We start from the raw sequence: 13,818 nt of genomic DNA, 5'->3' as shown, positions 1-13,818 counted from the left end.
GAGCATGGTAAAAGAGACGGAGAGGAAAACTGGAAGGTGTGACTTCATGTTCTTTTTTTCAGCACACCCTTCTCTCGAGCTACAGAATAACACTCATTGACATTGGTCTGGTAATAGAGTACCTCATTGGTGGAGCATATCGGAGCAGCTACACTAGGAAAAGTTTCAGAGTTCTCTACAACAACCTCTACAGAAAACACAAGGTAAGGCAATAGGTTGGAAAGTGCTCCAATGAGTGGGCAAGGAATTTCGAATCACGGTTTTAGGAAAATGGCTGATGGAGTCCCAGGGCAGTAGCTTCTGTAATGGGCCTTCTACCTGAGGACATATGTCTCCTGATGTACATAGAGTACTGTGCTAATGTTTTTCATGCTGGCATGAAATGAATAAAAAACTTTTCTAAGAAATATATTGATTGAATAAATTACTCACAATATAAAGCAGGATGTTGTGTGTGCTATATTGACATAGAAGCGCTGTGATGAATCTGGCGAGAGAGCAGGTGCTTTTTTTTTTTTTCCTCTTGTAGACAAAGTGGTCAAAGGTCAAACACTTAATAGATTTACTTCTGTAAACTAACAATGGCCTATAGTCTGGCGACTGAATATTAGGCTAAACATGAAATGAGTATCTTGGAAGATAAAAATGGAATGAGCTTAAAAGAGAGATGCTTTGAAAGATGAGAATATGTTTTCTGTCATAGTTTTGGGGTACCAAGATTGCAAAGGCAGAGTTGCCATCATAGACCTGTAGCCAGGGGAGCCTCATTCTTTTTAGAGATATAGACACCAGAAAAAGATCACTGGACACGGATGTTGAGAGAAGAGTGCTAACAGAGAATGCAGTGCTCAGATCTCAGGGCGGTGTTCTTCAGCAACGCTGAGACCTTTGTCATGGGTGGACAGGGATGAGAGTGGAATGTGGCTTGAGAGAAGGTTCCATGAAGGATATCCAGCTACTTTGGACCTTTATAAAGAATTGGAGGAAGTGATAACCCCATTTAAGTTTAGGAAGTGAACAGAGCAACCCCCAAACCATGAAAAACACATGGAAACCCTCATCTTGTGGAGGAATTAACCTCTCCTAAGATTTTGGAGGCTAAAAGACACCCAGTGTCAGCCACTGCCTTTAAAAAGAGTGACACTGCTATACAGCAGTGGGGACAATGTCACCATACAGCCTTGGTGAAGCCGTTTCCCTGCTTAATAAGAGGCTCTATTCCTGTTCTTTCCGTAAGTGGCCCATCAATATGATATGTCCCATTTCACTAGTTGCTTTCCCCTAAGGATAAAAAATGATGCTTCAGAGTAGACTGCAAGCAGACCATGGTGCAGCTACATGGTGTGGAGTAGCATGGTCTGACATAGACTCCTATTTGTTTCCTTACTTGGTATATGAAACATAATCTCTCTGTGTTCCCACTCTTCTGTCTAAGAACCAGGCATATTAATGTCCTGTTCATAAAATTGTGAGAATACCAACAACCCTCCAATCCTTGTTACAGAGCAAGCTTTGAGTGACTTAGCAACAATATTCATTATTATTATTAGCATGTTGATATGGTTAATTCTCTATTACAATAATGATGAAAATAACTTGGGTGTTTTCTCTGAAGTACTGACTTTATTCTATGTTCACTTTTTATCCATAGAACACAAAGTGAAGGGGTTTTCAAAACCTATGGTTTGTATCCCAGGCTCTTAAATCAGTCCCAATTTATCTCTGTTTCTCCTTGCTGATGCTTCATTTGATGGCCATGCAATGGCGATATCATATATCACCTGGAAAAATTCCAGAACTTTCTAACTTCATTTTAACCTTGTGAATGGAAACTTCTTCTTATCAACACTATAAAATTTTACTACCTGTTTTGAACTAGAGTTGAGGCTAGAACATATATTGACTCTTAAGGAATTTCCACATAGGAAAGGAATTCAGATGCGTAATATGGAACAAAAGAGTATGCTTTCTCAGATGTTGGGAAATAGTGTTTATCAGAAGGAGACTAGGAGATGCTATTGCGTGAATAATCTCCAGAGACATTAATTATTAACCCTGGACAAGAGACAGAAGTGTTGAGTATTTGAGAAGACATATATTTATCTTTCATTGTAGTCTGGAAAGAAAATGATAGCACTACAATAACCTTTTTTGTTTATCTCTCTCTTGTTTTCTTTAATAAACAAAATGACAATATATACCAGGGTGTGAGCAGCTTTGCTCAGGGCCTCTCCCAGCACTCTCTTCATCAGAGACATTCATTGAGAAATAGAAAGGAGTCTTCTGAAAGCACACTGCATTCCCAGTTCTTCAGGACAGCCCAGCCCTACAAATCCAAGGTACACTCCTTTGTTGGTAGAGTTGAAAACAAAGTTAGTTTTGCAGACTGAGATGACTTCTTTATTGACACTGGAGACAGGGGAGTGCCAATGAAGAATCATTCCCCAGCATCATAAATAAACACATGATGTTATTCACAAAGATCACTGCTGATCCTGCTGGTCTTCAGCAGTACAGGCCCCTGACAACCCAGTGAATGTCTGTGCTTGCCCCTCAGGTTCTCTTCCTTGTTTTCACCTCTGCCCTGTGCAGTTGATGACTGAGGCAGGCTGTGTATGCCATGGTGTTAAGTATTCATTAGCCTACCATGACACTCTTAACCTCCGCACTCAAGCTGCCACACCCTTTGTAGCTCCTGTTCTTGGGAGGTGGTCCTTTTGTATCTTCCTTTCCTCAACAAAGTCTTTCTGCAAGTTAGTTTTATCATAATTTTCAGTATAACAAAGATGTTGGTTGTGGGTCTTTAGCCTACTCTTTTCTGGGGCAGAGTGCTTTTGCTTAAGTATTTCCATGGAGATCATGAGTTGTTGGCTGGAAGATGCTTCCTTCCCACTGCTGTTGGCATGGCCCTTAGTTACCATTAATGAGCAGATATTTTTTAATCTATCAAAAGACAGGAGAAGCACTCTAATAGTTTTTGATAGGATGCCTTGAAATTTCAACTAATTATTTAAAAACCTCTGTTATTTTTGAAGCATTATGCTGAGTGTTTGGTTTAGTTGAGAAGGTGAGCAGGTAGAGGTGGATGACATGGTCACTGAGAAATAGTTCTGCATTTCTCAAGGTGGTAAACCTTATACAAGGCACCAATTCAGAGAAAGGAAGCTGTACAAAGGCACACAGGGAATTTGGGTGATCTATTGGGTGAGCTGGAAAGGGTGAGCTTGCCGAGGGGAACAATGTTGCAGAATAAAATAAAGCCAACGGATCCATTTGAATGTGTGGCTGGAAGCACCAGTGACACTCTTCAAAGTAACAATGACAAATCACCTTGTTAATGGAGAAGTAGAGAACTTTAAAATATAATTCTTACTTACCCAAATAGATTACCATGGAAGTGCACATTGTGCTGGCTGGCTTATCCTATGACATTCTACATGCTTTGGAGACCACGTTTAATGGCAGAGTTAGGATGATATTTGAACTCTGTCCTCCTAACCTCCTAAGTTCTGTATTGTAGTTCAATAAAACATGTAGTTTTGTTGGTTTATTTGTTTCGTTGTTTTATTTCTGGGAATTGAGCCCAGGGCTTTGTGCCCATCAGTTGGTCACCATGCTACAGAGCTCCATCCCCAGCTGATTACTTTTGTACGCCCTTAGACAGTGGGCACACTGGGTCAGGCTTACTGGATAGTTTCTACTAACTGTTCCACTATGGTAGATATCTGGGCTCTTTGTTCCTTTTGCTTTCTTTTTTGGTCAGCGCTGGGTTCTAACATAGGTAGCAGTTATTTTAAAAAGTATCTCTAGGATACTTTTAGCTGTGTTACATTTAGCTGAACATCATGCATCTGAGTCCTTAGGACTTTGTTTTCCTTTGCATTAGGAGAAGCCCGAGGACTCTCAAAAATCAAAGAAGAAGTCCAAAGAAAGACCCAGCCTGTCAGAGGAACCCGAGGCTTCTGGCTTTATCTACCCATACAATGACCTTCTGGTGTGGGCGGTGCTCATGAAGAGGCAGAATATGGCCATGTTCTTCTGGCAGCATGGAGAGGAGGCCACAGTCAAGGCGGTTATTGCTAGTATCCTCTACAGAGCCATGGCCCGGGAAGCCAAGGAGAGCAACATGGTGGATGATACTTCAGAAGAGTTGAAAAATTACTCAGAGTAGGTCTTCTCTCTTCACACTAAACACCAACAGTTTTGAGAATGTAGAAACATGTTTTTCTCTGTCATTTTTTATCAGAGGATAAATAGACTTGCTTAGAATTGTGTATTTTATTCAAGCATTCTGCCCTCTGCCTCCATCCTCCTTTACAGGAATAGAACCAGTAGGCTGTATAAATGGTTTTATTGGAGGGGGTTGTAAGAGAATTGACTTAAGCGGTTATGGTAGCTGAGAATTCCTAACACAACGTTGTGGAGCCTGGAGACCCAGGAATGCGAGGAACATGGCCGAGTCCATGTCCAGAGGCTCCAGAACCATCGATGTTGCAACCAGCAGCATCGATGTTGGCATCCTCACTGAAGGCCTGTGAACTGGGGAGGATGCTGCCGCTGTGTGTGGTGCAATCTTCAGGCTTCAGAGCCTGGACTGATGGTGTCCAGGGCAGGTGACAGGTGTCTCACCTCTCAGGGGCAGAGGCCAATTCATTTTCTGTACTTATCATTTCTGGGCCCCTTGAGAGACCAGGTAGTGCCTATCCAATAGGCCTTGAAAAGGCCTATTTCTCACCTAATCCACTTAGTCTCTCATGCCAAGTTGTGGAAATACCATCACAGACAAAGTATAATGTTGGCTTTTAGGTTTTCCTTAATCTTGTTCACCCAGCAGCCAACATTAACCACCACGCTGCATCCTTCAGGCACTCTTGTAGTAAAGGGTCCCTAAGGGTTGGAAGGAACTCTATGTAATACAGGAGATCTGCGTCCCATGCATAACTACCTTTGAGTTGTGCAGACCAGCCTTTAGTTCCTTAACACTCTTGATGAGTTTGAAATGAATGACGCTGAAGCTCTTTGGAGTCTGATGTCTTCCATGTTGCTAAGATGGCTGCTTACCTTAGGTGTCTTTCAGGCTGGGGAAGCAGAAAGCAACTGGTGGGGATGCAAAGGAGTGGACTTGTTTCCACCAACCTGATTACTTAAGTGCAACAGATCTGGGGGCAGAGAACAGAGAGACGTGCAGTGAAGGACGGAGCTGATGTAGTGCTTGAGTTATCCAACTAGAGCATTTTCAGAGAAGAAAGCCACCTAGGACATCTCCTGAGAGTTTCTGGGTCTAGCTTGTTAAATATTCAAGGGTTTTGTAAAATGATAATAATAATAGAATTATCATTAGTTATTAATAGGAACAATAATAACTATAATGATAATAATGATCATGATTATGATAATAATAAAATATATGGTTCCATGATGTTTCTTGGACACAGTGTTTTTGTTTTGTTTTTTGTCAGAATTTCTCTATTAGGTCTTTTCATGTAGACCTGCTTATACCAGGCTGAATATAGCACATCACACAGCATGGGATAGCTTCTGTCACAAACACTGACTTCTGTTCTGAGCCACCAGGAAAATACAAGTTGTCTTCCTTCTGTATGAGACACAGACCCATTTCTGAGCAGCTGCCTTAGTTTCTGGTGGCAGCGATTATGCTGATGTTTCTTATCCAGCCTAGTCTTGTTTTGATCAGTTCACTGGTGTTTTCTGTGTGCCGTCGTCAATCTCTGAAGACGTTTTTTTTGGGCTCTGACCCACCTGTGTTCTCTCTTTGCCTCCCCCGTGTCACCAGGCAGTTTGGCCAGCTTGCCCTGGATATATTAGAGAAAGCCTTCAAGCAGAACGAGCCGATGGCCATGAAGCTGCTGACCTACGAGCTCAAGAATTGGAGTAATTCCACCTGCTTGAAACTGGCAGTGTCAGGAGGTCTGCGCCCTTTTGTGTCGCATTCTTGTACCCAAATGCTGCTGACAGACATGTGGATGGGGCGTCTGAAAATGAGAAAAAATTCCTGGCTGAAGGTACACTCTCTTGCCCTATGTCCTATTGTCAGTGCGGTGTGAAGGTCGGTGCTTTTGAGTTTCCAGGTGGGTACCTCTGGCAAGCAGTAGTTTCCTGCACGTGCATAGATCACTCATTCTTAGGAATCTCTGGAAACCACTTTGCCAGAGTGACTTTTCAAAACTGGATGGTTGTACCTGCTCTGCCATCACAGAGCCGTTCCTGGGAGAGGGTACTGTGAGTTAAAAGCAAATACAAGCAACACCTCCCTGTGCCAAATGACAGTGCCTCTGAGAATTCCAACAGAAACGAGGCTTTCAGGGGCTGCGTGCATAGCTTAGAATGTTTGAACAACATCCACAAAGATGTGGGTTTGGTCCTCAGCACCACAAAGTAAATAAATAATAATAGGCAAGAAAATAAATAAAATTAGCCACGGGACTCCTTGGCTGCCTCATAAGGCTCTCTTGCAGCAACTGTTCACACCATTCATCAGGTCTAAATTCTCAGCTTCTTCAGTTATGTAAGCAAGAATACCTTAGTTCAGTGTCTAAGATTTATACCATGTACTGTGGACCCGGAGTGTAAAGCTTTCCATCTGGTCAACCTCCAAGTATATATGTCTGTGAAACTCAATAGGAGGGAATGAACCCTTATTGGCAAGACCTACACGAGACTGTACTTTGCATTTTATTTGTTCTTTGTCCAGTGTTTAAAACCTAGAATATGTTAAACAGAGTGGCTATTATAAAATATATATATTTTTTGGTAGATAAACTAACTCAACAAAATAAATCTTATGTAAGATAGGAGAGGCTACTTGCATTTTAATTTATATCAGTGAGATCAGAGAGAGATGAAAAATGCCAATCAAAAATTATTTCATAAGGTTTCATAAAATACCATAGAAAAAGCCATTATTTCCCAAAATTCTCCTTTGATCCCCTTTGACATCAGATCTGGAAGTGATGAAACAGAGGTAGAATAAGTCTGCCTCTACTTTCCCAGCTCTGGAAGTAGCTCTTACAAATGCTTGGTCATGAGAAGGCTACAGCAGAGAGTCTGAGGTAGCATTGTTTGCTCCCTCCCCCCCAACATTACCTTCCAGAAATTCTGTCTCTGAGAACTTAGTGGAGTTTTGCCATATATATATATATATATATATATATATATATGGCATATATATATATGGCATATATATATATGGCATATATATATATATGTTGCCATATATATTACAACATATATATATGTTGTAATGTGTGTGTGCATTTGTGTGTTTGGGGGTGGGGTGAGGGAAGTGATTGAAAGGTAAGTCTAAATGTTTCCCCCAGACATGTGTTCCTTACAAGGCAGCTTGGTGTAGGAAGTGCCCAAACTCCAATAACCACTATTCTCGGGTGCTAACAGTCCAGTTATTCATACTGACCTATGAAGCAGATTTGCAAAGTAAGTGTTGGGTATCCTCGTCAGAACAGTCCAAAGTGGATGAATTGTAGCAACACCATAGAGTACCATGTGGGTGGGAAAACGGATTGAAATCATAGAGTATGACAGGCTCCAACCTCTCCCTGGAAGTAGGTTATTTACATCCTGTTGTGGTGGAATACTGTTCTTCCAAGCAGAAGGGTTCAGAGGCCTTCCCAGAAGTAGAACTAACATGGTGCTGTCAGAGTGCACCTGACAGGTGTTTCTATACTTGGGGGACTAATATATTTGAGTCAGAAAACACAATTTTGTTAGAAGTAGAGCCCACAGAGTCTTCACAGCTGAAAACAAATCTTAGCAGGTCATTTCAGCATGAGGCAGAAAGCAAGTTTGGCAAGCCTTTGCTTTGGTCTATGAAATCATGAGGATGGGCTGGCAGATTGGTCAGTGAATTCCAAGATGCTGAGGCCTAACTTTAGTTGGAAGAAAGACAGAGTACCCACAAAATTGGTTTTCACAAATGTAGTAAGTATTTTAAGCTGTTATTCTGGAAAGGATATAAACATTGAACATAAAATTCTGTTCATGTAGTCATTACAAAATAATGCTCCTAACTGCCTACCCAGGTACAGTTTTTTTTTTCCCCCTTAGGGGAAACAAGTGTGCTATGTGTACTTTTAAACTTTTAAGTAGGGGCTGGAGAGATTGTACAGTGGTTACGAGCACGGGTAGCCCTCCCTAAAGACTCCAATTTGATTTTCAACACTGATATGGCTGCTCATGGCAGCCAATAACTCTAGTTCCTAGGGATCTAACTCCCTCTTCTGGCCTCTGTGGGTACTTCATATACTCCTAGTTATACAGTGCACAGACAAACACGCAGGGAAGCATATATTTACATAAAAAAACTGAAAGAATTTTAAGTATGTATATCTACATTTTGAAAATGTATTACCTATCTATCTATCTATCTATCTATCTATCTATCTATCTATCTATCTATCTATCTATCTATCCATCTATCTATCTATCTATCTATCTATCTATCTATCTATCTATCTATCTATCTATCTGACTGTTTGCATACATGTATGTACATGTACCACATTTATGCCTAGTGCCACAGACACTAGAATAAGGAACCAGATCTTCTTCCTGTCTGTAAGCACACCATAGCATCAGAAATAGTGTTATGCCTTGGGGCCTCCCCTTGAGCTGGATTCCAATTTGGGTCTGTCACCAGACCTCCTTTCCCTCAGGCTCTTGTAAATTTTGTCCCTGTAGTTATTTATACAGGGACAATTCTGGGTCAGAGTTTTTGACTGGGGGATGGCAACCCCATCCCTCCACTTGATGCCCTGCCTTTCTGCTGGAGGTGGACTCTACAAGTTCCGACTCCCCACTGTAGGGCATCTCTTGTTACAATAGTACTTGTGTCCTTTGTCCTCCGCTCATCCTTTATCTGGTTCTCTTTGTAGATAATCATCAGTATCCTCTTACCACCCATGATTTTGACATTGGAATTTAAAAGCAAAGCAGAGATGTCACATGTTCCACAGTCCCAGGATTTCCAGTTTACATGGAACTACAGTGACCAGGGCCTGAGTAACACCAAAGAAAGTGCTTGTGCGGTGAGTACCCTACCGTAGGAAACTGAGTTTCCATGGTGTAACTGTGCAAAGAGATGCACAAACACGAAGCTTATCTATAATAGGCATCTGTTAAAAACATGTCTCTCTAACATTAACAGGGTATTTATTAACACTCCCCAACACATACCTCTCTCTGTATATGCTGCTGCCTTGCTAAGTTTCCCAGAATGGCTTTGAATTTCTGGCCAATGTTTCAGTCCAGTGGAGTTATAAATTGCCCTGGGGTTGCACATTATTATAAAAACCCAGGGCTGATTCATCAATCAGGCATCTCTCTGTGTAATCTTCATTGTGTTCTATGCTAGACAGGTAGAGCATGTAAGCAAAGAAAAGTATTCCATTTCTGCTTCAATGACAAAGTCATCATGTCCAACAACTGTTTCAGCATTGCTTTGGGAAGTGGCAGAATAGATGGGCTTATAACTTGAAGCCTCCATTAGCACTGCCACACACCCGTAAGCTTCTCATCGATAAAGGACACACATTTAGAATTCATGTTGATGGGACAGAGGGGTGGCTCAGTGGGCAAAAGGACTTGCAGCCAAGCTTGGCAACCTGAGTTCAAATCCCAGACCCCGAATTAAGGAGAAGAGAATTGATTCAAACAGACTGTCCTCTGACTTCCACACGTGTTCTGCAACACATGTTTACCCAAAACAAATGTAGCAGATTTTTGTTGATCCTCTCTGCTGCACCCCACTTGTCATCTGTCACCATTCAGTGGCTGTGGGCAGTTTTGCTAAGCTTCTTATGTGTGCTCTCCACTGGGATGTAGCCACTTCCCCAGCAGTCAAGGGTCACAGCCAGAAGTTCAGAATGCTGTGAACGCTTTCTCTGCTCTTTGCCTCCACTCTGACCTTGACTCATAAAGCTGTCCTTTGCCCCATGGTGTGGTAAACATCTTCTCTGATGCTTACCTTGAATGAAGTGCCATCTTATCTGATGTGCGTGGGTGTATATGATGTATCTACTTAATTGCCTATTTAAGTATTATTTATTCATCAAATACTGAATGAAGACTGTGACTAGTGTTTTTTGGATGTGTTGGTGACTGGACATCTGTGAATTCTGACGCTCTGGAGAACTATCTCGCCTGGGTCATTAAGGAGTTTAGATATTACTCCTATTTAGGTGTGTGAGTGTGTGTATGTGTGTGTGTGTTTCCCTCTCCTCCCTTCCTCCCTTCTTTCTAGTTCCATCTTGAATCCTTGAAATCCAGGAAGTTACATGCATTTCATTGGCTAGAGAAAGCATGAGGACTCTCTTAAAAGCCTGGGCTAGTCTTGTGGTTACATTTCTGTCAGTCCAAGGTCCAAACCGATCAAAGAGAAGGAGGGCAGTGATGACCCTGCTCCTAGAGATAACACAAAGCCTGGGGCAGAGGTACTCTGCTTGGAAAAGTCCCCATTTGTCTGTGCAGGCCAGGTTTCCTGTGCTGCTTGAAGATAAACCGGGACAAAAAGATGTTCCTTACCTACCCAGCTTCTCAAAACGCACATGCAGATCTCCCAGGATGGGGATGGTCGTTTGCCGGTGAATACAGTTCCACTTTTGGTTCTGGCAGATTTTGTAGAAAGATGGACTCATCATCACTGAAGGTGCTGTGGAGAACTGGCGCTTTCCTCTCAGAACCATTCTCAAAGGAGACTCAGAGTTTCTTCACAGAACAGAACGTGCCCTCTTAACATTAAAAAAATTACTAAATTCTTGAACCCCCCTGACTAGTGTCCCTCTAGAGCAGTTGTTCCCTAGGTGGTTTATTTTTATGTTTTTAAAATTTTTTTATTACATATTTTCCTCAATTACATTTCCAATGCTATCCCAAAGGTCCCCCATACCCTCCCCCCTTCACTTCCTTACCCACCCATTCCCATTTTTTTTGGTCCTGGCATTCCCCTGTACTGGGGCATATAAAGTTTGCAAGTCCAATGGGCCTCTCTTTCCAGTGATGGCCGACTAGGCCATCTTTCGATACATATGCAGCTAGAGACAAGAGCTCCAGGGTTCTGGTTAGTTCATAATGTTGTTCCACCTATAGGGTTGTAGATCCCTTTAGCTCCTTGGGTACTTTCTCTAGCTCCTCCATTGGGGGTCCTGTGATCCATCCAATAGCTGACTGTGAGCATCCACTTTGCTGGGCCCTACGTGGTTTTAATGTGGTCCTATCAACTGATTAATTCAGTGAATATTGAAACTAAGGCAGATGTGGCCTCAGCCATGATGGGATTATTTTCAAGAAACTATCCACAAAACTTTAGCATTTTTCAGTCTGAAACACTTAGTGAAATAGTTGTTCGAGTACATTCTATTATGAATGGCTTCCAATCATAAAAACGAATTTTTTTTTTTTTTTTTTTTTTTACTCTTTGGATTCATTTTAAGCAGAAATTATTGACTACACTTGTCTCAATTTTTATTAATTTTTTTGCCTGGCAGATTTGGTGGGCTATATAAGACTTCATAATGCTAATTAGGCAAATGTAATTGATTAGCGGAGGAACATGGTTTAACAATGTATATACTGGGAGGAAGCTGGGGTCAGCAATATGAGCAGATGTCGTTTAGTGTGTCTTTGTGGTACTACGTTTATAGCAGTAAAGGGCCTTTTTGTTCCGATGGGGAGCTGAAGCTGTGTTATCAGATACTGTGTTTCCTCTGTGAGATTTCATTATCCACCCCTTGAGTGTGTGTGCATGTGTGTGTGTGTGTGTGTGTGTATGTGTTGCACTGTCTTGCTATGGTTCCCAGGATGGCTGTGAATTTCTGGACTCAAGTGATTTCTTCTGCCTCAACTTTCTGAGTACCTACGATTGCGTGGACCCACAGCCATGCTAAGTTAGAACTCTTTTGGGAACTTTCCCCAGGCAAAATAAGTTTCTAAAGAGAAATTTAAATTGCTCAACTGCTAGTCTCTTAAAGCACAGCCTCTGTGGCTTAAACTAGCCCATGAATAAGCTGCATGAAGACAATAGAGTGGCAAGCCCAGGGAGGAAAAGGAATGACCCTTCTCAGTAGGGCTAGCGGTGAGGATTAGGAATCCGTAACAGCTAGATAGAGCATAGGAATCGGTAACAGCTAGATAGAGCATGAGGCAGAGGGTAAGCAAGGCCAGTGATGTGGTTTGGCTAGACTTGTAGTTAGGGAGGATACTGGACAAGCAGGGAGTGTTTACAGTCATGTCTGGAAACACAGAGGATTGTGAGACTCTTGTATGTCTTGTGAGACAACATCACTCTATTTTACTCACTAGAGAACCCTTGAATGTTTATGACCAGCATAATGAGACAAGCAGATGGTAGGAGAATCACTCCCTTCATTTCATATGGTAGTTTCATAAGAAGACAGGCTATGTTATAGCTGTCTCCTGAGAGGCTCTACCAGTGCCTGACGAATACAGAGGTGGATGCTCTTAGCCAACCATTGGACTGAGCAAAGGGTCTCCAATGGAGGAGCTAGAGAAAGAACTCAAGGAGCTGAAGGGGTTTGCAGCCCCATAGGAGGAACAACAATATCAACCCACCAGACCTCCCGGAGCTCCCAGGGACTAAACCACCAACTAAAGGGTACATGTGGAACAACCCATGGCTCCAGCCACAGATGTAGCAGAGGATGGCCTTGTCAGCCATCAATGGGAGGAGAGGCCCTTGGACCTGTGAAGGTTCAATGCCCCAGTGTAGGGAATGCTAGGACCAGGAAGTAGGAGTGGGTGGGTTGGTGAGGAGGGAGAGAAGGGAGGGGAATAGGGGGTTTTCGGAGTGGAAACCAAGAAAGGGGATAACATTTGAAATGTAAATAAAGAAAATATCTAATAGAAATGCAAAAAAAAAAAAAAAAAAAAAAAAAAAAAGACAGGCTAGAATCAAGAAGAACATAGACCAGCACAGCCATCAAGGCCATAAAGGATAAGAATGTCAGCCTGGATCAATAGCAAAAGATGTGGAAAGGAGAAAAGGGATTTAAAATGAATAACCAGTTGAGCAGGCAAGAGAGAAACAACAAGCATGACTGAGAATTAGTGGGTTACAGCAAGGCCAGCTGCATTATTATACACCTCAGGCCCATCTGCCCAGGGATGGCACTGCTCACAGTGGGCTGGGCCTACCTACATAGATCAGCAATCAAGAACGAGTCCCCCTCACATTCCCACGGGCCAATCTGATGGAGGCAATTTTACTTGAGAGTCCCCTTTCTCAGGTCTTTCAAGTTGATAACCAAGATTAGCTGTCTCAACAAGACATAATGATGGCAGCCTGTGGTGGTGAATGACTTTAAACACAGCACTGGAGACCCAGAGGCAGGTGGATCTCTAAAGCTCCAGGCCAGCTAGGGATATATATGATATATAAGTAAGGCTACATAGTAAGACTATGTCTCAAAAAGTGTGTGTGTGTGTAGATATAGTTAGTATTGTTTGTTATTCTTTATTGGTGGCAGAAGATCAGGAAATTGAACCAAAAAGTCTACCACTGAGTTACACCCTCTAGTCTACAAGACTGTTGCTTATTTTTCAGAAAGACTATGATTTGGAAAGAGGCCCCGATGAGAAACTGGATGAATCTCTGCATTTAGACTTAAGAAATGTGCCCCAGAGCCTCCCCTGGACCAGGAGAGTCTATGAGTTCTACAGCGCTCCGTTTGTCAAGTTTTGGTTCTACACGGTTGGTCGCAGTACGATTGTGTTGATGATAATTAATAGCTCATAATATTGTTACTAATGCTATGTCTCATTTGCTCA

The 13,818-nt window shown here is 42.2% G+C and overlaps 1 protein-coding gene across 1 annotated transcript in view; it reads left to right on the top strand.

Annotated features, from left to right (window-relative positions):
- Trpm6 (transient receptor potential cation channel subfamily M member 6) overlaps window positions 1–13,818 on the top strand; it is a 178,923-nt gene that overhangs the window by 81,711 nt on the left and 83,394 nt on the right. Inside the window, exons 14-19 of the mRNA XM_021151275.3 lie at window positions 63–203; window positions 2,205–2,339; window positions 3,887–4,167; window positions 5,795–6,023; window positions 8,910–9,062; window positions 13,595–13,741. Of these exons, the coding sequence (XP_021006934.1) occupies window positions 63–203; window positions 2,205–2,339; window positions 3,887–4,167; window positions 5,795–6,023; window positions 8,910–9,062; window positions 13,595–13,741 (1,086 nt within the window). The remainder of the gene's footprint in view (window positions 1–62; window positions 204–2,204; window positions 2,340–3,886; window positions 4,168–5,794; window positions 6,024–8,909; window positions 9,063–13,594; window positions 13,742–13,818) is intronic.

This window comes from Mus caroli, unplaced genomic scaffold, assembly GCF_978045245.1.
Source record: "Mus caroli unplaced genomic scaffold, Mus_caroli_1 scaffold_20, whole genome shotgun sequence".
In the NCBI taxonomy this organism is placed as follows: Eukaryota; Metazoa; Chordata; class Mammalia; order Rodentia; family Muridae; genus Mus; species Mus caroli.
The sequence above is the reverse complement of the archived record's forward strand: the minus strand, read 5'-3'. Positions and strand labels throughout refer to the sequence as shown.